We start from the raw sequence: 20714 nt of genomic DNA, 5'->3' as shown, positions 1-20714 counted from the left end.
TATATAAGCTTTGTAAAACATAAAGGCTTCGTTTTACTTATAGAACTCCATGGGTTAGTGAGCCAGCTAACCTCTAAGACAGATTGATGCCAGCAGCATTTTCTGGCATGGGACTCCAAGGGCATAAAAGTGAGCATTTCACAGTAGTATAAGGCTAATGATTAAAGTATGTGTGATGGTAGTCACAGTAACAGCCCTGAACAGGGAAGCACCCACCTTTCTCTCAGGTGTTCTGACAGCCTGATATTAAAGACCTGCAAGTGTCAGAAGATGTAGGAAATCAGCTGGCCTTTCTGACAGATTTTACAGCACAGTGTTTGTGCTGTCAAGGCAGTGAATATGACAACCTGAGGAATGACAGTAATAGGAATGTTTAGTTAAAGGAGCAGCTGAACAGAGATGCCACTGTTGACAAGAACCTGCTCAAGTTAAAGGGACACTCTTGGAGCTTGTACTTGGAGAAGATTTTTTTAAGCCCAGTTCTCTACTTTGGGGTTTTTGTTTTGTTTTCAGTCTTCCTGTGTGTCCATCTGTCTGTTTTTGCTACCATGGTGAAATACTATTTAGTTGTAAAGTGGAAGAAAGATCAAAATCACTCTGCAACACTGCTTCACTTGTAACATCGTGGTAGTGTAGGCAATATCTGAAGGCTGCACTGATCAAGATTTGAAATCTCTAATTATTTTTTATCCTGGAAGTTTTATAAACAGGAAAAAAAAAATACCTGCTTGAGTTGGGAGAGCTGAAGTTTGAGATTAAGGGTGGCATTGAGCCCCATGTATTTGACCACCTAAAAATGAGATAATTTGTTCAAGCTAGCCATGGAGTGAACGGAGAGTAGGGATGTGCAGAGCACATTTTTTTCCAACTCCAGCCACCAGAGAAGATGCCCAGGCAGCTATAACAGATGGGACACTGCACAGTCAGGAGGGGATCCTCAGCCTAAGCTGGAGGCACACACTGCACAAGCCAAGCCTGGCTTTCCCAGTCACCTCAGCAGGGCTTTAACCCACCCCACATGAGCTTCCATGTCCTGGGAGCATCTTGTAACAAAGGACTTGGCTTGACAGAAACCAGAATCCACATACATTAGATCATCCTCTAAGTTGGAAATAATAATAATGATAACAAGAAACTAGCTTTAAGAACAAAACCTTAGTGTTTATTTGCTAGGAAAGACTGATGAGTGCAAAAATGCATTAGGAATCCACAGTGTTTAGCCAGAGCTGCTCTGGTCTGGGCTCATAAGGACACTGAATCTCCCAGAACATTTTGAGGCAAAGCAAAATAAATACTACCTTCCCTTAAAAGTGCTTTTTCTCTGAAGCAGTAATTTTTATGACTCTTGCTTAAGCTCTAGAAGTAAACTGAAGTTTGCTTCTAGGTTTGTGTCCCACCTCCATCTCAGGCTTTGATCACCTGCAGCAGTTATTAGCTGTGGTGCAAGAGCTTCCTCTGGGGTCAAGAGATTTGTATTAAAAAAAAGGAAGTGCTAATTACAGTCCATTCCAATAAGCTTAGAAATATAGCAGAGACAAGTCCATTATCTCAGAGTTAATAGGGTTACAAAGTGTTGACGATGCACATGATCTGCTTTGCTATCAAATGCTACTGAAATTATGGATTGTTGCCACAGCATGAGAGTTACACCAAATGATTAAGACTTGGGTTTAATGGAGGTCATTGCCCATGTAAGTCTGGCTTTAGGTGGTATTTAAGCCCCTAGATGGATACAGGTGCCCAGGTACATTTGCAGATCTCTGGTTTACATGTCTACCAGCAGTGCAAGCTAGGGAATTCTCTTTAAAAACGTCTTTGAGGTGTCTGTTTGGAACTCAGCCTGAGCTGTCTGAGAAGGAGCTGTGGAGTCAGCACACAGAGCCAGCCATCTGCTGTCCCAGAGAGGCAAGGGAGCTCCTGGGAAATGGGAGTTTCCTTCCCTGGTGGCTGCAGAAGGAGCCTGGATGAACTGAATCCACTGAGTGATGGCAAGGTCAGATGACATGAATCCCACTCCATGTCAAAAAGTGATTCCACACCTGGTCATTCCCTTAGAGTTAATGGAAAGGATGATGCACATGCTGTCCAAGGGAAAAATAAATCAGTGTTCATATCCCAGTCTCATCTTCTGTAACACAGCATATCCATCTCATCGCTTGAGAGGGGCAGGAGGATCAGGGAGGCTTTCACTGAATGACTGCAGGCATCTCAAAGTGGGGAAAGGTGAAGGAACACAGCATTAATACAAAGGTTATCTTCTGTTCTCTGAATGCTTTTAAGCTGGTGTTTCCCTTAGTCACAGCTATGTTCCTGCACACCTGGAATTTTTCATCTCTTTATACACACTCAACTTCACTGAATTCTTAAAAGTGAGATATACCAATGCCTAAAACACATATAGCTGCAGCCAAGTAAGAAGTTCAGAAGAAAGCATGGTTTTGCACTCAAATCTATATTCAGGGACCTGACTTGTAGTAGAAACTAGAATAACTTTCAATTTGTGGTGACAGAAATTTTGCTATGACTTAATTTTTCTCTGTTAACCAGCAGTAAATATTATTTTTCTTAATGAAAGTGTTTAGTTAATGTAAGTGCAACTCTTGAAAAACCAAGAAAACAGCTAACATGTTCTGGAGATAGTGCTACTTGCAGTACAGTACTTGGCATGCTGCTTCCAATATATAAGTTTAACAGAAGACAGAAGCTTGTTCTTCAGAACAAGATCTGAATGTGAACCACAGCCATGCTCTGGAGCATTTGTGATCACATAAAAGTGTTTCAGAAAGTTTCTTTGCAAGCAGAGGTTCAGCTTGGCAACTCCTGCAGATAATTTTATGGTGATTTATTCCTTTTTGAATAGCATCAGATGATACTGATCTTTTCTCTTTTCCTCTGTTGCTTTCTTAAAATGTGACATTTTTGTCATGTTGTTGCCCTGGGCAGCACAAGCACAACTGCAGCAGCACCAGTAGTGCTGACACTTTCTCAGGAGTTTCTCAGCCAACCTGTTACTGCCCTGCCGGCTTCCTGGCCGCTCCCTGTGAATGCAGTGTCACTCAACACCTCCCCTTCAGTGGGGACTGCAAAACCAAATGCTGCCTTTTGGGATTTGGGATTTCAGAACAGCTTGGTGGGCAATCAAAGGATTTTTGCCAGGATGGCTTGATCCTTCCTCATAATTTTTTTTCCTTATGGTAGATTCCCTTGGAAGCACAGACTTACACATGTGCCCACATACAGGTATTCTAGGCAACTCTGAAAGCTAGACGAGTGCCTTCCTATTATATGCACTAAAATATTCTGCTGTGACATTTTCATTTCAGAAACCCAGTCCAAGACAAGAAGGTGTTTTCCTTTTATTCTCAATATATTATTTTTAATATATTCAACATGCCTCATTAACACATCCAGAAAGGTTTTGACATCTTGAAGACTCTGCTTCAAAAGTTTCTGCTTTAATACTTTTTGCTTTGTTTTGAAACTACTTTAAAAATCCAAAATGATACCAAGAAGGCCAACTAAAATGTATTATAAACAAGCTCAAGTCCAGCTGAAAGGGAGCTTTACAGTAATGGTTTGGGTCTAGAAATCCCTATAAAAAGGCTTTAAGTTCTTTTATATAAAGGATTTTCTTCTATCAGATAAATGCTTTCTTTGCTCTAACTTTCTGGTGATTTCTTGCTTGAAGAAGATTTGTTGAGTGCTGAAATCTGTTTAAGCTCCAAGAATAATGCCCCTTCATCTAGGTCACAGTTCCACAGACTAAGGAGTTGAGAGAAGTCCCATTTTCCATCAGCCAAACATTACTGCACACCTTTATTCTTCAGAGGGGAACGCATCAGGCCACATCCCACTCCACACTCATTTATCAGCCAGGCCAAATGCAGATTTTTAAAGATGTGCATTGAATTTCTGCTAACACACTGCTTGGATAATTTGAGGTTTTTCTGTGTTCCAGGGGAATTGCTTTTTCTTTGTGAATGTCTACTGAATAATTTGTCTGAGAAACTTCTCTGCACTGACTTTCCTGTTACTACCTTTTTATGATACTTGGGTCTAGGACACCTGCACAACATGGCCAGACTCAGCCTAAAAGCTGCCTTTCTGTTTAGCAGGACTGCCTGTCCTGCTGAAAACCAAATAAGTAGTTTTCTCATTCCAATACCTTGTGCTGTAAGTCCTTGTTGCAGGAATGACTCTGTTTGTGGTGCCCTGATCCTGCCTCATTTGAGCACGGTTGCACTGACTTGAATGACTTCACATGCACACAGTGAGTCACGAGCATAAGTGCATTCTGAGATGAGCTAATTTTCCCTAATATGCTTTGCCAAATCTATATGTCTATTTAAATACTTCTGAGAAAGGGGAAAGAAAAAAGTCACTAGAGAGAATGACAAAAGGATTTTATTTTGGTCCCAGTGTATTAAACACCTGTATCAGCAGATTCTTGGATGTCTTCTCTCTTTCCCAGCTTGCCTTTTGGTCTCCATTACTGAGAATATTTAGTGAATTGCTGCAAGTGAATTGCAAACTGCTCAAGATTATTCTTCTATGCCCTGTCCCTTGAAAGATCTAAATAGAGTGTGAAGACAAAGGGAGCAGGGGGTAATCATTATTTCTACAAGAATGTATAGGAGGTTTTACTCACATTTGAGAATAGAAGACTTATAATAATGTCTAAAAAGTGCATTCCTAAGCGAAACATAGCGTATAAGAAATAGTTGTTATATTTGTTGAAAGCTGTTTATAGAACAAACAAAATTGTCCACCATCTATTGTATATTGAAATCAGTTGCCTGGTAAATAACATTCTGTTTAGTGTGACAGTAATGAAGAATTTTATCTACAGCCACTGCAACTGTAGTTTGCAGCCCCTGTAAATATTCCATTTACTTTTATGTAGGCAAGCACATGAACTGTTGGCCAGATTACTAAAGGGAGGGACTGGGTATTTTTACCTTTCACACCTCACCTGAGGGGTGCCCAGTTCCCAGGAGACTCCTGGCTGAGGGATCCTGATGCAAATGGTTGCAGCTCCAATAATGAAAAAGACCTTAATTCAGAGGGAATGTAATCCATTAGGGCTGTGCAATTTGTAACATTACCATGAAGAGACATTCCTGTCGAAAAGGGAAAGAAAATATGTTTGATGCAATGTGTTATGTAAGGGATTGGTAGCCTTTGGTAAGTAAGGTTCAAAAAACCCCACTTATCTTAAAATATATTCCATTGACTAACAATCATGTGCCAAAATTAAGCTAAAATACATTCTGACTATTCTTGAACAGAGTTTAAAAGTTCTGAGTAATGATAATTGGTTGAACCATTAATGTAAGCCCTTAAAATGTAAGTAGTTTCTTGATACCTTCCACTTTGGGTCAACTTTCTTCGGAAAAAAACCCACACAACAAAACCAGATGCTGCTCTACATGCATAGGGGAAATCAATGGATGGGATCAATATTCCCTCCACAGGTAATAAATGCTGAGAAGCATTTCTGTCTATCTAAATTGATCCTAGAGAATTCTTTAAATTGGTTCTGATGTGTATAAAAACCATTTCCCTATTGATCAAAGCATTTCTTGCTTTCTTTCTTTGATATGTTATTTCATCTCTGCCATCAGGAATGGTCTCAAGCTTCTATATGCAGTTATGATAAACAGAATTTCTTCAATCCACCCATGATTTTTTCTTTTTAGTTTAAACCCAGAGATAGCTGGGTTTGTCTTTGAAGGTGGATGCTTTGCTTACACTTGGGCAGTGCAAGTAATTTTTAAATTGGGGAAGTTATCACATCAGAATTATTTGCAAGGAAGTCTAAAATAACTGCTGCACTTTTACTAGAAACAACTGCCCAAATCCTGCTCCTCCACTACTCTTGTCTCTGAGAGGAGGAGCTGCTGGAGCAGAGAGGAGAAGTTTTGATCTGTCACCGTTCTTATTCTGCCCCATGTTTGAGCAGAAGAGTTCCCCTGAGCTGCTGAGTCTATGGAAAATGTTACTGGGAGTGAGCAAACAGTGCCAGTTACCAGGGTGTCTCAGCCTGGTGTGCTTGGGGAACTGTGGAGATTGTGACTTTTGTTACAACACTGTTTTATTACCGTTGAAACTGCTGGACTGCTCCAGAAACATGAAGTACTGGTGGGCTAAAACAGAACTTTTCAGAGTATTTGACAATGGAATGTTACAGAATTAGTAAATTAATTTTCCTAAAGAAAAGTTAAATGCTTTAATGGGCATATAAAAGGCTGACCAGTGAGGAGTGGTGGTGGTTTGCTCCAAACCTGTCCCAGTTTCCAGCTGTTTGAGCATGTAAAGCATTACACAGTGCGATCCTGGCAAGGCTTCACTCAAAATCCATTGTACAAAGAAGACAGTAATCATGGCTGTGATTTCTGTTAGGCTCTTGTGAAATATAAATTGTCAAACTGGCTTTTGACAAGTACAGGTTTTGTTCTTCTTACCCCAAGTAATTTGGAGCCATCAACCCAGCAAATTAATCTTGTCTAGTTCTATCTTCTGAAGAAATGCAGTAACAAATTAGATTGCTTCAACACGCCTGCACTATTTTAAATTTATCCACCAGTTCAAATTAGGAGATGGATTTCATACTGTATTCACAGGAGGGGCTTTGGCTTAGGATTCCTTTGCATAGGTATGCAAAGTTCCTTGCAGATGAGAAAAAGCAGGTTGGTTACTTATATCTAACACAACTGAGCTTCCTTGAATGCAATAACTTTGCTTTAAATTCGCTTGTTTAGGTCAGTATGGACATTCCAGTAAATTTGGTGGGATTTTTGCCAGATTCCTGCTTTTGGCACTTTATGGCTACAGCCTTTATCAAGTCCATAACTTTATGTACATTTGGAAAATTTACAAGAACAGATTCTCATACAAAATAATTAATTTTAACTACTCCCTTCTCCAGAGTGGGGTATGTATCCTAAAAGTAAAACAAAATTAATAAAATGTTACTATCTCTGAAGTACTAAATGATTTTAGGGTTCAGCTCTGGTCTCAAAACAATGTAGAGATGCAGTTTTAGTAGCAGGAATCGTTCTCTAGAAGGGCATGGATGACTTTTACTGTTTTAAGTACAAATGAACATCCAACCCAAACAACAGCACTGCACTTGTCATTAATCAATGCCTAAAACGAAGAGCACTGCCAGTCCAGAGACAAGAACAGAGCTTTTCTCTGTAGGACACTGGGACTGGAAACCTACAGCAGTTCTTAACTCCAGTGCTGGGAGAAAAAGGGAGCTGAAAGTGCAGTGATTCCCCAGAGTAAATTCAGTCTGGTCCAAGCAGAAAGGTCCAGAGATTGCAGATTCTGAGTGCCCCACAGCTCCCAGGTGAGGGGGGGCTCAGAGGAGCATTTTCATGGAAAGCCTGTGTTTCACCATCCCCTGGGGAGTAATCTGGGGTCTGCCTTGGCTCCACATTTCTCTGTGGATCCCCAAGGAAGGACTGAAGGCTGAGCTTTACAGGTGGAGTAAGCACCATCAGCCAAGTACATTTTAATGCACAGTTTTTCTCTCACTAAGCTGCCATCCCTCATAAGGATTCCTTGCACAGAAGTTGTTTGTACCTTTAATTGGCTTTGCTACCTCTCTTTACCTTTTCCAACTCACTGCATCCTTTTTGAAGCAAGTGTCCAGATGGTCAGAGCTTATGTTATTCTAAGGACATAATAGGGATACATCAGAAGAATTAGTACTTGTGTTCTAGCAATGGGCAACAGCAAATCAGCTGTGATTAGTACAAAAGCTGCTGCTGTAGGGTCTCTTTGTGGTGGCAATGTGCTTTGTCATCACTCCTTGTCTGCCAGGTTGAGGAAGAAGGCTGAGCTCAGGATTGGCGTGGGGCCAGCCAGAGCAAAGCTTCACTTGATGTCCCCCTGCTGCCATGTGCACCAACAGATCCAGAGCAGTTCTGGAAGCCTAGTGAGGTGGAGGTGTAGAGGCTGCAAGATCTAGAGGTCAGAGCCTTGGGGACTTTGCATCTTGTAAGCAGAATCTATTCATTTCAATGCAAATCAGCCTAACTGCTCAGTTCAGTGAGTTTGCAGAGACCAGCCCCACCTAGCAGCTGGGTCAAAGGTATGAAGGACAGCCTCTCTTCAGGCTTTTATCTTCCTCCGGTGTTATATCAAAGTGCCTTTGTTAGTGACAAGTAAGCATCCTTCATTAAAATACAGCTTTGCATCACAATTATGTAGTAGTTTTTGTTTGCTTTCTTAATTGGAGGAAATTTTGAAAGAGCAATAAAACACAATTTGTTCCCTCTTCCCAAAATGAAACGTCTCCTTTCGGAAGGAGGGAGGGAGTAAATTTACATTATAATGAGCAAATTGTTATGGGCTCGTAGATCAGCGTTGACATAAAGGGTGACAGAAATGAGATGTTGTCATTTTGTGCATTCCCCCTCACATGCATCTGCCTGTGCATTCTGCTGCTACTGAGCCAGCAAGTGGCTGTACTCGTGGTCAGAGATAGCAACACATCCCAGCTCAGGGGAAATTCCTGTGCCATTAATCCTTCTTCAGCAGGGCTGCCAAGTGCACCTGCATCCTTTCCCCGGTGGGTGCTGGAGCTGGGGGCAGTGCAGGGTACCACTGCACCTCCTAGCTGGCTGGGTTTTACTGACTCTCTCTGTTTTTCTCTTGGCTTTGTCACTTCCCAGGACTGTTGGAATACTGGCAGGATGGACTGACAGGATGAGTGCTATGGTTTTGCTTCAGGCATGTGACTGACCTTGGAAAGCATGCAGAAAAATGCAGGGTTGGGGTCTGAATGAGTGAATGAGCTGAAGCTTTGTCTCAGTTCCACACTTTGTCTCAGTTATCACTCTGTTCCTGCCCTGACTTTCTCATGGTGGACTGCAGCTGTCCAAACCTTTTGTCCTGCCTGTCCCTCTCTGTAACAACTGGGTTCATTAGTGGTTTTGAGAAGCTGGAAGTGACATTAACCCCCTGCCCAGCTGTTGTGGTGTCAGGGCTGCAGGCAAAATGATTTGTTTGGCTCCTGGAGAAGTCATCCAGCAATTGCCCGGAGAGTCTCGCTGCAAGTGCAATCCATATGCAATGCTTCTGTCAGCAAAGACTTGCTGCAGGAGAGTTTATAATAAATATTCACATCTGCTGCTTTGGACACTCTAATCCATCCTACAGATATTTGCTGTGTCAGGCTTTGTTCTAGATGAAGAAACTGGGTAGTTATAAAGGTTTGCAAATAGGGCATATTTATCATGGTTAGCTCTACTTCCTAGTTCCCTTTCTTGCACAAATATCCATGACCACACCAAGCATAAGTTGTACTTAAATATTCTCAGTGCATTTGTAAGTTGTTTCAGGCTACGTGTTTCTTTTGATAAATGGTGAAATGAAGCCATCAGATCATCATGAGCAGAACAGGGAACATCATTGTTATGACCAGGTTTCACTATGGGAGCAATATATTCCCTGGATAAACTGTACATCACATAGGCACACCCAGGGCCCTAAAGTGTTAAAACTGGGATAAATTCCTCCATGCTCACATCTGTTGGGCAGTATGTTCCCATTGGCTATTTGGTGAATAATCTGAGTTACTAAAACCAGAGAAATATCTCCTGCTTTTCATAATCTCCCCCAAAATTATGACCTTGGTGCCAGATTGATTTTGTCAGTGTCAATATTAATTAGTCTTCTGATGGTGATGTCTTTGCTTTCAGAGAGAAAATCTTGATACACAAGAAGAGCTGCAATCACTTGGAGGGTGTATTGAGCTTGCTCCAAATAGAAAAAGGTGTTTGACCAAGATCACGACTGACAGTACAGTGATCCCATTGTTGTTAGCCCCACATCAGCTTTGAAATGAATGTATTGATTTATTTTTTTTTTTTTGGTACGTGAAACTCATTATTATTATGGTTAATTTCTAAAGAATCTTTATCTGGAGGCTGGGTAAGTAAGAGGCACTATAAACATATCACTTACCACCTATTACCTCTGCTTTTATTTAAGCAGGAAGATAATAAAGTTATAAACACATTCTGCTTCCTTAAACGTGTTGGAAATTGAGTCCATTTGATTTGCAAAAAAGCACATGAAAATTGAGAACTCCTTAGATCCTTTTTTAGGTTTTCTTTTATTTTTTCTACTGTTCTATACTAAGGATTTAATTATCATTTTTTCCCTAAGGATATAAGGGAGCAAGCACTCAAGTTCAGTTAGATGCCTGACCTTCTGGAAATTCAGCTAAAAACTCACATCCTCATGTCTTAGAACAGTACAAGAAAAGCAGTGTCAAAAGCATGGTCTGATACCTCCAGGTATTAGGAGAACATCTACTCCTCTGGTGCTCAGTCTGTGTGCCAGAATGTGTCCCTGAATAATTGTATCCAAATATAAGTGATTGTCCCACTCTGGTCTGCACTGGGGAAGCCCCACCTTGAGGATTGTCTTGGTCACTGTAATATAAAAAAAATGATTAAGCTATCAGAGAGCATCCAAAGGACAACGAAGATTGTGAAGAGCCTTGAGGGGAAGCTGAGGGTACCTGGTCTGTTCAGCTGGAGGAGACTGAGGGGAGACTCACCAGGGTCTGCAGCTTCCTCGTGAGGGGGAAAAGAGGGGCAGGCAGTGATCTCTGCTCTGTGGGGACCAGTGACAGGACCTGAGGGAATGGCCTGAAGCTGTGTCAGGGGAGGTTTAGGTTAGGTATTAGGGAAAGGTCCTTCCCCCAGAGGGTGTGGGGCACTGCACAGGCTCCCCAGGGAACAGTCACAGCACCAAACGTGACAGAGTTCAAGGAAGGTTTGAACAACACTCCTGGGCATATGGTGTGACCCTTGCGGTGTTCTGTGCAGGAGAACAGGAGTTGGACTCCATGATCCTTGTGGGTCTCAGCAGATTCTGTGATTCTGTCAGAGTAGCCAGGCTCCTTGTGAGGAGAATGTGAGGTCTCCAGACTGGTCTAATCGCTCCAAAATACAATCTCATTATTATCGATCCATCCAACTTTCTGTTAATTCATCTCAGAAAACAGGAGAGCCACCATCTCAAAACTTACAGTACCTCTCTCTTGTAGCCTTTGCCAACCTCGATGCCTTTGCTGTGTGTTTCAGGTGACCTGGTGGCTCTGGCCAGCAGCGAGGGCTCTGTGAAGGTGCTGTACCTGTCCACGGGCCAGCTCTCCATCCTGCGTGGCCCCGGGGTCGAGGTGCGCTGCGTGCGCTTCCACAGCCAGGATCACCTGCTGTCAGCGGGCGCCGATGGCAGGGTCTGCATCTGGGCACAGTGACACATCTGGACCTGGGCAGTGACATACCTGGATCTGGGCAGTGACACACCTGAAGCTGGGTGCAGTCACACACCTGCCCTTATCGCCTTCCACCAGAGCAGTCTGACAACAGCACTGCAGGCTTATAGCTTCATAGCTCGTGTTTGCACTATTCGGGGAATATTCGCCCAAACGCAGCATTATTTGGCATTGTATCCAAATAAACCTCTCAATTTCTCCCGCTTTCTGCTGTCACCGTGTTTTCCCCAGCACCAAGAATCTATCTTTTGGTGGTTTCTGGAGAAACAGCTTTACAATGACGCCTAATGCCAACGCAGCCGAATTGCAAGGAGATTGATTTTTAATGTAGCGCAGCACGAGCCACGGGAGCCGGGGCGCCCCTTCCCCGGCGCAGCCGCCTGTGGGAAGATGAGGCGAAGTTTCCACAATGCGGCCATGGGGGATGTTTTCCCGGACACCGCCGGGGCAGCGGCGATGAGCCGGAGCTGGAGACAGTGGAGAGGCTGAGGGGAGCCGGGCTGGGGGGGGTGCTCCAGCCGCTAGATCTGAGGGGAACTGGGCTGAGGGAAGCCCTAACCTGCGCATCAGAGGGGAGCCGGGCTGAGGAGGTGCTCCAGCCGCTGGATCTGAGGGGAGAGCGGGGCCCAGAGGAGTCCGGCTGAGGGGAGCTCCAGCCGGGGGATCTGAGGGGGAGCCGGGCTGAGGGGAGCTCCAGCCGGGGGATCTGAGGGGAACTGGGCTGAGGGGAGCTCCAGCCGGGGGATCTGAGGGGAGCTCCAGCCGCTGGATCTGAGGGGAACCGGGCTGAGGGGAGCTCCAGCCGGGGGATCTGAGGGGAACTGGGCTGAGGGGAGCTCCAGCCGCTGGATCTGAGGGGAACCGGGCTGAGGGGAGCTCCAGCCGGAGGATCTTAGGGGAACTGGACTGAAGGAAGCCGGGCTGAGGGGAGCTCCAGACGGAAGGTCTGAGAGGGGAGCCGGGCTGACAGGAGCCGGGCTGAGGGGAGCCCCAGCCGGAGGATCTGAGGGGAACTGGGCTGACAGGAGCCGGGCTGAGGGGAGCCGGAGGATCTGAAGCGCACGCCAGGTCTGAGGAGAGCCGTCGCCTCAACCGGCGGCAGGCGGAGCAGCGGCCGAGGCGGGAGCGCCCCGCCCCTGCATTATTTTTTGGGTTTTACCCCCCGGCTCTTCTCGCTTCTTCTTTTTTTTATTTTTTTCTTTTTTTCCCACCACCCGCCTCAAACCAGAATTAATCCTAATAAGGGCGGGCAGGGAGCGCAGAGCTGCGCGGCGCGGGCATGGCCGGCGCCCGGGCCGGGGAGTCCCCGGAGGGGCGCGGGGGCCGCCCGCCCGCCGGGCGCGGGGCTCCTGCGCCCGCCCTCCCCCGCCTGCCTCCCGCCTAACCCGCCATCGCTCCCCCCCTTCCCCCGCCGAGGCGAAGCTGGAGCCGCAGGAGATCCGCCGGGCACAGGGAGGGGACAGGGATGGGTTGTTTTCTCTCCCCCGCCCGCCCTGAGACCTGAGGAGATGCAGCCCAAGTTCGCCGCGATGACTCTGCTGCTGGCACCGGGGCTTCTCCGCGGCATCGCAGCCTCCGGACCGCCCGAATCCTGCTCCCTCTGAATCGCCGGCGCCGGGTTAAAGCTCAGTTCTCATGTTGTGGTTGCTGGGCTGCCGCGCTCCCGTTTTGCCATGGGAGGTGGAGGAAAAGGGATTGTCCGTGAGTCAACACCGAAAACGTGATTAGGAGGAACTGCTTTCACTAATCTGTTTCTAACCTTTCAGTCCATGTTGGCCTGTGACCCCTCTCAGCTTTCACATCCAGCCTGATCAGGTAGGTGTGAATTACTCACTTGGGGAGAGGGAAGGCGGATGGATAACGTTTCACAGACTTACCTACGATCCTGGCCTCTCTCAGCATGAGAAATGATCAGAAAGTTCGAGCTGTAAACTAATTCTGAGCCAAGCAGCATTTGTTTACTTGTTGAAATCTGTCCGTGCAAGACGTCTGCAGTCTGTCTGATTTCCAGGATCGAGCCGAGTGCCTGTGAGTTGCTGTGGGACATCTCAGCTGCTGTAGCAATACAGTCCTCTTATTTGTCATCTGGGGACAACTTTTATATACATATATACACACATTGTTTGGAGAGCTTCCTCATCAAACTCCAGCAGATTCTCACAATTGTTTCACATTTCCTCAGATATGAATTACTTTGTTTGGCTGCTTCCCACCCCCCCCCCCCCAAATGCCCACAAATCTGCAGTGTTGCAACCTACCTGTAGCGTTAGGTGGGGAGATTCTCTGCTCTGTAGATACGTAAAGCAACCCTATCTGCATGAATCGCTGGATTTCCAAACAGCGTGTTAGAGTAGATATTGCTGATAGGAGTAACAAGAGGGTGCATAGTCCTTGTGATGGAAACACAGCTAGTACTTCAATTAAGAAGATATCTTTTCGAATTTGATAAATCTTGTGTAATATCCGGTGTCTCCCTCTGTTGTGGCTTCGGAAAAACTGCTTGGTCAACAGGATCCTTTAGCCGCTTCTCTGGGATTAAAGCTTTCTCCTCCTGCTGCTGCTTTATTGCTTCAGTTAAGGGAGAATTAATTGCTGAACATCTGCAGTCCACCAAAAATGCCAATATATAAAAATGTCTCGCCGAGGGCTGGAGGGGAGTGCTCCCTGTGAGTGTAGGTTAATGCATGTTTGTGCAGACTCCGTGTGCCCGTGTGTGCATGCTCTGGGAATGGAGGAAAAGAAGGGATGACACGCACACCCCAACAGTCTTTTTTTTGTTTGTGCCAGCATCTACCTCCGTAGCTCTGCAGTCCATGCAATGCTGGTATTTCATCTAATTTAAAAGTTTCCTGCCATACTTTGCCCACTGTTTTTAAGAGGGGTCAGGAAGCAGTTTGCTGCCCGGCTTGCTCTGGCTGCTGTGTGGGCAGGCTGGTGGCGGTGATGTGGCACCGTGGGCAGCCAGAAGTGCTCCCGAGACACCGGCAAGGAGCCTTCTCCTGGCGCCGGCTCTGCCGGGTCAGTCCCAGCCCGTCTCCCTGCCGGGCTCCGTCCTCACTCCAGCACTGCTCGGGCCGTGCTGCATCACTCCCGAAGTTTTAGAAACGCTCCGGCTTAATCAGGCTGACTGATTTCAGTGGCTCCGTGCATCATGCAGGCATTTAACGTCCTGCACTCCACGGGTTTTTTTGCTGGGAATTACTGAATAATGGAGAAGGTGATTTTCACCTTTTCTTCTATCAGGTTAAACGTACCTGCTGCAGGCTGGGCTTTGTTGGTAGCCCAGGAAGTCCCTCTTCAAAAATGCTGTAAATAAGATTCTCTACTACCCACCTCTTGCAGCCCAAGTTTAACCCAGCACCGTGTTTCAGATCAGACACAGATCTGACAGCAGATTGTGCTTAACTCTTTTTCAGCTCAGGTTTCCCACCTCGGTTTAATGAAGTGGGCTGTGCTCCATACGTAGCACCAAGGGACACCACAGGAGGTTTAGACCATTCTTAAACTTGGCTTCAAAACCCTCTGAGCTGCCCATCACCATGGGATTTCAGGCAGCTGGTTTAATTTCTGGTGCATCCAAAGACTCAACTGCAGAAACAAGAAAAGTAAAAATTAGATGATTCTGTGACCCACCATTCCTTCGGAGGTATTTTATGGTCATATGCTTCCAGGCATGTGTGTCTAATTTAGGTATTTCACATGCTGTGTTCTCTTTACCAGTAATTAAGAAGAGGTTTAATTCAAATAAACAGTGATAGTTATCAGAGCAGTTTAAAAACTCGGATTTATTCCTCAGTGCTGGTTGAAACAATGACTTTTATAAGTCAATATTCCTTGAATTTTGAGTTTTTTCTCACTTGAAACTGTTTGTTTTCAGCCCACAACACTGGTCTCCCTATGGAAGCAGCTGTTTGTATTTGGCTTTGAGGTCTCATGGAGAAGCCGAGGAGGGGGATGGCTCTTCATATCCATGAAGCCTGGATACTTCTGTTTGTGCTCCCTGGTTTGGTCACTCCAGCTGCCATCAATCATGAAGATTACCCTGCTGATGAAGGGGACCAGGCCTCCAGCAATGACAATCTGATCTTTGATGATTACCGGGGGAAGGGCTGTGTGGATGACAGTGGCTTTGTGTATAAACTGGGAGAACGTTTTTTCCCAGGACATTCCAACTGTCCCTGTGTCTGTACTGAGGATGGACCCGTTTGTGATCAACCAGAATGCCCTAAAATCCACCCAAAGTGCACAAAAGTGGAACACAATGGATGCTGTCCAGAATGCAAAGAAGTGAAAAACTTTTGTGAATATCATGGGAAAAACTACAAAATCCTGGAGGAATTTAAGGTATGGATCCCTTTCTTCAGTATTTCACAGTAGTATGCTTTAGGAATTGCATTTTTGTTGGGAGCTCTCAAAGGCACTCAGTATTTGCTTAGTGCCATCCATGAATGCTGAAGTTGAAGTCACTTTTAGCTGTGATGCAGGTCTGGCCCATGTGAAAGCTGTCACCTCCCCCTCAGGTTCACTCCCTGAGGGCCAGTGCTCAGTCAATCCCCTGTGGGAATTGCCAGCCCTCTGCATCCGCCTCCTTTGCTCCTAGCATGGATCATGCTGGACTACCAAGGGTGTGCAAGCCAGTACTGAGTGCTTTTTAAGAACCCCTTTGCAATTGGGTTAGCAAAAAATCAGTGGTGTGCTGTGAGTTGTTACTCATTAACTGTATGAGCATGCAAATAAGTAGATAGTAAGCTATTTAATTTTTTCATTTCAGCTCTGGTAAGGGTGTCTAGAATGGAGAAGATGAACTCCTAGGCAGATGAGCATCTCAAGCAATGAGAAGTGTGGGGTTTCATTGTAATGCTTGAGTTCATGTAAGGAATGTCATAAAGAAATCCTGAAACATATCTTAAAAACAAGATGGTATTTTCCAAAACCACTACACAACCTGCAGTTCTCATCCTAATGAGTTTGATCACGAGCTTTCAATTCTGCTAAGGAAAACAGCATTTCCTAAGGAAGATCAGGGGCTGTAAAAGCTGTAGGTTCACATATGTGTTCTTCCAGGTCACGTGGAGAGTTGAACCTCCATCATTAACAGCAGCCTGTAACTCTTCATGGCTGTGTGCCTGATCTTTTTATACACTTGGACAATTTCTTGTCTTTCTCAGTAACATAGATGGCAATTCTCTTTTTCACAGAAATTGTCATTTTCAGGGAAGGTAGCAGTTAGTAGATCCTTTCTTCTGCCATGGTGTGTCCTTATCTTTCTCTGTCCATCTGAAACTGCAGTCACTGAGTCTGGGCAGGACAGTTTAATGTCACAAGCACAAGGTAAACATCTCCTTGAGGGCCACCCTGATCAACCTGCTCTGCTTCAGTGAGGGATGTGAAAGTGCTGTTCTTATGAACTGCTCAGGTAACAGTTCCTTCTTGCCCTGGGAAGGCCTGGCCCAAGCTCATCCCATGATCCCACTTCAGTGGTCCCATCTTGACTGCTGTGTTGTCAGGTGGTGAGATATCTCACCTAGGTGATCAGGTTGTCATGTGAGAGGTAGAAGGTCTCGTTTTTAGGAAGTAGAAATTTGTAAGAACTCTTTGAAGAGATTTCAGTGGGAGAGGTAGATCTTGTCATTAAAGTATCTCTTGGGTTGAATTCAAGTGCAAAAGTAGTAATCTCTTTTCCTGAAAGAAATCATCTCATCCTGATAACAGCTTAAACTCTAGGAAAACAGAATACAGGAGAGAAAGGCTGTTGGAGAGAGTTAGGAGCCATCTGGTTCATAGCTTGCTGTATTCAAATACTTGGGGTGTTGTGTGGAAAGCAAAGTTCCAGCACCCTCTGAGGAGCACAAAGCAGACGGTGTCACGCCTCTCTGACACACAGTGACCTTCTGTCCAGGACTAATGTGAGATCCTTCATACTTTATTTAGCTGACAGTCAAACTTTTGACCTAGACCTGTGTTTTGCTGAAAGCTCAATATGTTATGGAATAGGGCAGAAATTTCCAATGTTTTGGAAATCTGTGTTTGCCTGGAATAAACAGTGGATTGCTTTTTTCATCAGAGTAGGAGATTCAGACAATGGAAGATCACTGGTGGGGAGAAAAGAAGCACCTGTGAGCTATGACTTTATAAATTCTATAGGAAAGACAGAACTTTGAAATTCAGGAAGCTGCTGCTCTGAAGTCTTGACTTTATGAGGCATCCAAGCATTTTGTTGTTTATTTCAACAGAATAAAGATTTTACCTGCTATCTCTGCAGATGAAATCCTGATCAGTTCAAAGGTTTTACAGGCTCTGAGCTCTGCTCTTCCCTCATCCTGCTCAATTTATAAGGTCTGCAAACTTTCTCACATCCATTACACACACACTGAAGTCAAAGACGAGAGGCTGTTGTGACTCAAGCCCAGGCTGCTTTCAGTGGAAACAGAGGCACTGTTTTATGTGGTCTCAGAACCCTTTCACCCACTTGATTTACTTTTGCTGGTATGTAGATTCCAAATCGTCATCTATAGAAGTGCTTGTCACTGCTGAGTTTCAGCTGAAATTAGCCTCTATTTAAAAATCTTCTGCAAGTGTGTGTCTGTGTGTGTGTGCCAGGACTGACTCATCTTGTAGAAATTTCAGCTGCCTGATCTCTCACAAATTGGGATTAATTTTTTTCTCTCGGAATTTCTTTTTCCTAGGATATCAATATCTATGACAATTTTCCAGTTGGGTGAATTTTCCTGTATTGTTTCTAGATTTTTTTTTCTCAGGTTTGGGGTGAGAAATCCAAATGTGATTTAATCTTTTTTCTTGCCACTGGCAGTAACTGTGATGCTCTCAGGGTAAAAGAGTGGTTACAAAGGCCCATTTCTTGAATATTTAGCTTTCTTCTAGTGAGCAGATCTTGTACATCTGATTTTTTGAGTCATTACAGTCATAAGCACAAAATACAAACATGCCAACAAGCCATGTAGCTCAGACAGCTGTCCAAATATTTATCCTTGTGCCCCTCAATCATTAACATGTACGACTGAAACACTGAAGTTCAATTATAAATCCAAACCCACTGAGAGTGTTTCTTGTATCCTTTTGTAAAATTTTGTGTCTTTGACAGATGGCTTAGTAACCCCATGCAGCATCTTCACAGCATCTTCATCTCTTATGGGTCCTGGGAGATGTTGGTGGGTTTGGGGCCCCAGCTGCCTGTGCAGAGCCTGCCTCATTCCCTGGTTTCAGTGGGATTTACCCCCAGCTTTGGCTGAGGCTGTGGAAACCCCTGCACAAAAGGCCAGCACAGCCTCTCTAATGTTAACCATGACCTGATTCAAATGTGTCTGAAATACAGATTGAGGCCTGGTGATCAGGATTCTGATACCTGTGGAGCAGGAGAGCAGGCAGGCCTGGTGGCTTTTACTGGGATCCAGCTCTCTTTCCCATCTTGTTTTCTGCATTTCTCTTTGTTGGACTGGAATGTGGTCTGTCACCCTCCCAGAGCACGGGTGAAGGCAGCTGTGGTGGCTGCAGGGAAGGTGTGAAGGGTGCTGGAAGTCTCAGGCTGTTTTCTCCAGAGGGGTGTGGCAGGGATTCTGGGGGTCACTTGGCAGCTGCTTTTTCCCTCACACATCATCCCTGCTTTGATTTCAGCCGTGGAGGTTGAGGTCTGAGTCCCAAGTGTTCTGTGCTCTCCTGTAGGAGCAGAGATCTTTCAGGGAGGTTGTTGAGCCTCCCCTTTCTTCTCACAGACAGAAAACAAGCACATGGAGATTGGTCTTGGCTACTGTAAGTAGATATGGTTGTGTTTTAAATGAGTGTCCCCAGCCAGCAGCTGATGTAGAGTTAAGGAGACAGTGTTCCTTCAGTGTGATGGATGTTCATTGGCAGCTGATGGAGAAATCCTGCAATTGTCACTGAGGCAGCAGTGTCCCCAAGTGCTGATTAGTCTTTGCTCTCTTGCATGACTTTCTGACAGAAGAGCACACACCTTTGAGAAATGGAACTGAGGCGTGGTTACAGTGTATTTGTAGCCACAGTGAGGAGCCACTGGAAAAGGATTGGGTTGTCAGTTTGGGAAGTCCATTATCAGCTTTGAACTTCCTAGGTCTCTCATCACCCAGCAGAGGCACATCCAGAATAACCTTCTGCAGACTTCTGGATATGGAGAAAAATGCCATTGCTGGGAGATAAATGGTCAGTTCACAAGAGATTGTCAAGCTGACATCTTGAAATATTCTCTTCATTTTAGACTGACAGGCAGGGACTGCTCCCTGTCCCTGCAGGAGGGTGGGCCTGGTGCCATTCTCCTCCCAGGCAGTGGCAGAAATTTCCTAAGCACAGGCATTAAAATGTTTGTGTTAGCCTGGCAGATCATTGGGTGAGTTATCCTTTGGGTGGAACACAAGGGGTTTTGGCCTACCTGATGATGTTTATCAGCTTCAACCTGCACTTGTGACCCTGAGCTTGAGCAACACTCTGGACATTTTTTGGGTGCTCTTCAGTGGCTGTCTTCCTTCCTGCTGAGCACAGAGCTGCAATTTCTTCTAGCCATTGGCTCTGCCAGTGCTTATCCTCTGCTGCTGCCTTTATTTGCCTGCCCTTCCCAGTTATTTCTCCACTTCCTTGTCCTCTCCCCTTCCACCTTCATTCCTCCCAACGCTGTCTTCACTGAAAAAGTCCCTAGGTGATGCCCAAGCATTTGTCCCTTGCATCAGCACAAGTGTGGAGAGGTGGGAAAACAAGCCTTGCGCTTGCTCTTGCCCTTCTCCTCCACACTGGAAAAAAAAAGCCAAACCTAATCTAACAAAAAAAAAGCAGAAAAGGTGAATTTTTTCCTTCCTGACCAAAGTTTTTGTTGACTTGAAAAGAGTGAGATTTCATCGTTAAAGTTCTACTTTATTTTTCTTTCCCCAGTTCCCTACCACTATATCTTAAGTTCATTGCTTTGTTTTGTCCACAAATCAGCTGTAATCCTTCAGTGAAGGCTTTTGTCTTGCTGACTTTATGTCTTCTTGAGCAGTGCTTTGCACAGTAGGGACACAGCTTTAGCAGGGTCCTTCAGGAAGTAATCAGAACCCAAAATATATGAGGGACTGTGGAAGCATAGCATCATCATACACTAATTCTCAGCTCATTATGGAAACCTTTACTTCAGAATAGCGGCACCTCCTTCTCCTTTGTTAGCGCTCTTTACAATGTTTTATTAATGCAATTACCTGAATTTAACTGAACAAAGCAAGGCCTCTCATCAAAAGGCACATGCAGGCAGGCATGCAGCTGCTATCCCAGCAGCACTCAACCCCTCAAATGCAGTGTGTCCATCCTGATGCTGGAGAAAAGGAGGCAGTGAAACCAAAAAGTGATTCCCCACCCGCAGAACTGTGCCAGAAATAGAAATTAAGTGGTGTAAACAACAGCCTGGCTCAAAGCA

At 45.0% G+C, this 20714-nt stretch overlaps 2 protein-coding genes across 7 annotated transcripts in view; both read left to right on the top strand.

Moving 5' to 3' along the window:
* SPAG16 (sperm associated antigen 16) overlaps positions 1-11506 on the top strand; it is a 365904-nt gene extending 354398 nt beyond the window's left edge. For 3 of the 4 annotated variants that reach the window (XM_033064223.2, XM_033064222.2, XM_033064225.1), the window contains one exon: positions 11109-11506. In XM_033064223.2, the coding sequence (XP_032920114.1) occupies positions 11109-11284 (176 nt within the window). In that variant the 3' untranslated portion in view covers positions 11285-11506. The remainder of the gene's footprint in view (positions 1-11108) is intronic. The other variant, XM_033064224.2, reaches the window with a different exon arrangement.
* Positions 11507-12659: 1153 nt separating this feature from the next.
* The window catches only part of VWC2L (von Willebrand factor C domain containing 2 like), a 41226-nt gene continuing 33171 nt past the window's right edge, over positions 12660-20714 (top strand). The window contains exons 1-2 of one of the 3 annotated variants that reach the window (XM_033064227.2): positions 12660-13117; positions 15180-15646. In XM_033064227.2, coding sequence (XP_032920118.1) covers positions 15236-15646 — 411 coding nt within the window. In that variant the 5' untranslated portion in view covers positions 12660-13117; positions 15180-15235. The remainder of the gene's footprint in view (positions 13118-15179; positions 15647-20714) is intronic. The other 2 variants (XR_004418418.2, XM_033064226.2) reach the window with 2 other exon arrangements.

Source organism: Catharus ustulatus, chromosome 7 (assembly GCF_009819885.2).
Source record: "Catharus ustulatus isolate bCatUst1 chromosome 7, bCatUst1.pri.v2, whole genome shotgun sequence".
NCBI lineage: Eukaryota > Metazoa > Chordata > Aves > Passeriformes > Turdidae > Catharus > Catharus ustulatus.
Note: the sequence above shows the minus strand (reverse complement) of the source record. Positions and strands in the feature narration are given on the sequence as shown.